At 56.6% G+C, this 1,672-nt stretch overlaps 1 protein-coding gene across 2 annotated transcripts in view; it reads right to left on the bottom strand.

The window, feature by feature from the left end:
• The window catches only part of Prr16 (proline rich 16), a 168,098-nt gene extending 166,651 nt beyond the window's left edge, over positions 1–1,447 (bottom strand). Inside the window, exon 1 of one of the 2 annotated variants that reach the window (XM_050149221.1) lies at positions 610–713. Coding sequence is in view for 1 of the 2 variants with exons in the window: in XM_050149220.1 (XP_050005177.1) it covers positions 610–768 (159 nt within the window). In the remaining variant the exon portion in view is untranslated. Of the gene's footprint in view, positions 1–609 lie in introns of both variants that reach the window. The other variant, XM_050149220.1, reaches the window with a different exon arrangement.
• Positions 1,448–1,672: the final 225 nt, after the last annotated feature.

Below are 1,672 nucleotides of genomic sequence, written 5' to 3' on the forward strand. Positions count from 1 at the left end.
TCCCACTTTTTTTTTTTTTTTTTTTTTTTTTTTTTTTTTTTTTTTTTTTTTTTTTTTTTTTTTTTTTTTTTTTTTTTTTTGGTGGGACTTGAAAAGAGGCGAGGGAAGCCAGAGCTGAGCTTCCCCCTCCCAGTGCCCTCTCTGGCTTGGCCCAGGGCCAAGAAGCCCCCCCCCCCTTTAGCTCAGCTTCCAGGGGCTGCCAGGCCAGGAGCGGACTTGCCAAAGGACTCTGGGACAGCAGCACAGCAGGCTAAGAGCATCACACAGCTCGGACCAGCCCGTGCTCACGTCTGCTCTGATGACACACCCCCAGTTAACCCCTTCCCCTGACACCACTGACAGTCCCGTGGAGACAGCAGTTTGCCTCCATCCCTCTCACCATCTTACCGAGTCCATCGATTAAAACACTAGTTGATTTCTGTCTGATTAAAAAAAGAAAGTGCTACAAGTCTTCTCACGAGTAGCCGGAGCAAAGAAAGTCGGTCTGCAGGCATCCCTCTGTAGTTGCCAGGAGTTTGGAAATGCGATGGTCCCAAGCGAAAAGGGGGACCGGAACCCACCCGAAGGGTGCGGGTTACCCTACTCCCTCCCCACCCCAGCCCCTCTCACCTCCTTAAGTTCTTTGGCCACGTCCTTCAGGTCGCCCAGGACTAATTCCAGATCCTCCACTATGATCTTGATCTGCTCCTTCACCTTGGTTTTGGAGGCTGCTGGAGGTCCCTCGGCTGCAGAGGACGAGGAGGGGTTCCCTTTGGACTTGGCTGACATTCTTCGGTGGGGAACTAGCGAGCCAGGTCAGGACAGGCGAGCGAGCAGAGGCTGCTGCGCGCCCGGGTCCCTGGCGCTGCTCCGGCCGCTCCCACCCCAGTCCCCCCACATATCGGCTGCTCGGAGGGCAGCGGCGGGTGGCTGCGCGGTGCGCTCGGCCGGGCGGCCGCACTGTGGTGCTGCCATCAACTCCCCGAGACGAGGCGCTCGGCGCCGGGCTGCAGACGGGCGAGCAGCGCGCCTGCGCCTCCTCCCGCCGCCTCCTGCCGCTCGCTCGCGCGCACACTCGCGGGTGGAGAGGGGCTGCGCGGCGCCGCCGGGGGTGTCAGCTGCACCGCCCCAGGCACATCCCGCTAGGGTCTCTCTCAGACCTTTTTGGCGTCGTGGTGCCGGGAGACAAGTTCGTGAGCTGTCCACCCTTCTTACATCCTCATTCCAAAAGGTCCCTATCAAGGCAGCCTGCAGCTGCCTGTCTTCTTCCAGTCTGTCAAGGCCCCTCCAGCTTAGCCCTCCAGCAAAGACCTGGTTTCGTTCATAAGGGACCACAGTGCGACCAGGAGCTGGAGTCCCAGTCTGTAAAGTAATCCTAAATATTTATTCAGGACCAGGTAATATCCCGAGACCTCAGTCACTCTCCAGGTGAGCTGCGAGTTGAACACACTTCTGCAGCAGTCCTGATGCGGAGTGGTGGGAGAGGGAGAGGAGTGGGCACAGCGAGGACTGCTTAAAACCTGAAATCCTCGAAATTAATCAGTGTTCTTGGACGAGGTAGACTAACATTGCTGAGTCTACAAAGCCAGTAGCAGATTTAGTAATGCCCTCGCTCCAGAAATCCCCCGGAGACTGTCTGAGTCATCTTGGTTGTGTTTCTTATCTATGCCAACTCTTTTTTTCCCCCTTATCC

Source organism: Alexandromys fortis, unplaced genomic scaffold (genome assembly GCF_014885135.2).
Source record: "Alexandromys fortis isolate MF-2015 unplaced genomic scaffold, M_Fortis_MF-2015_v1.1 scaffold_60, whole genome shotgun sequence".
Classification (NCBI taxonomy): Eukaryota; Metazoa; Chordata; class Mammalia; order Rodentia; family Cricetidae; genus Alexandromys; species Alexandromys fortis.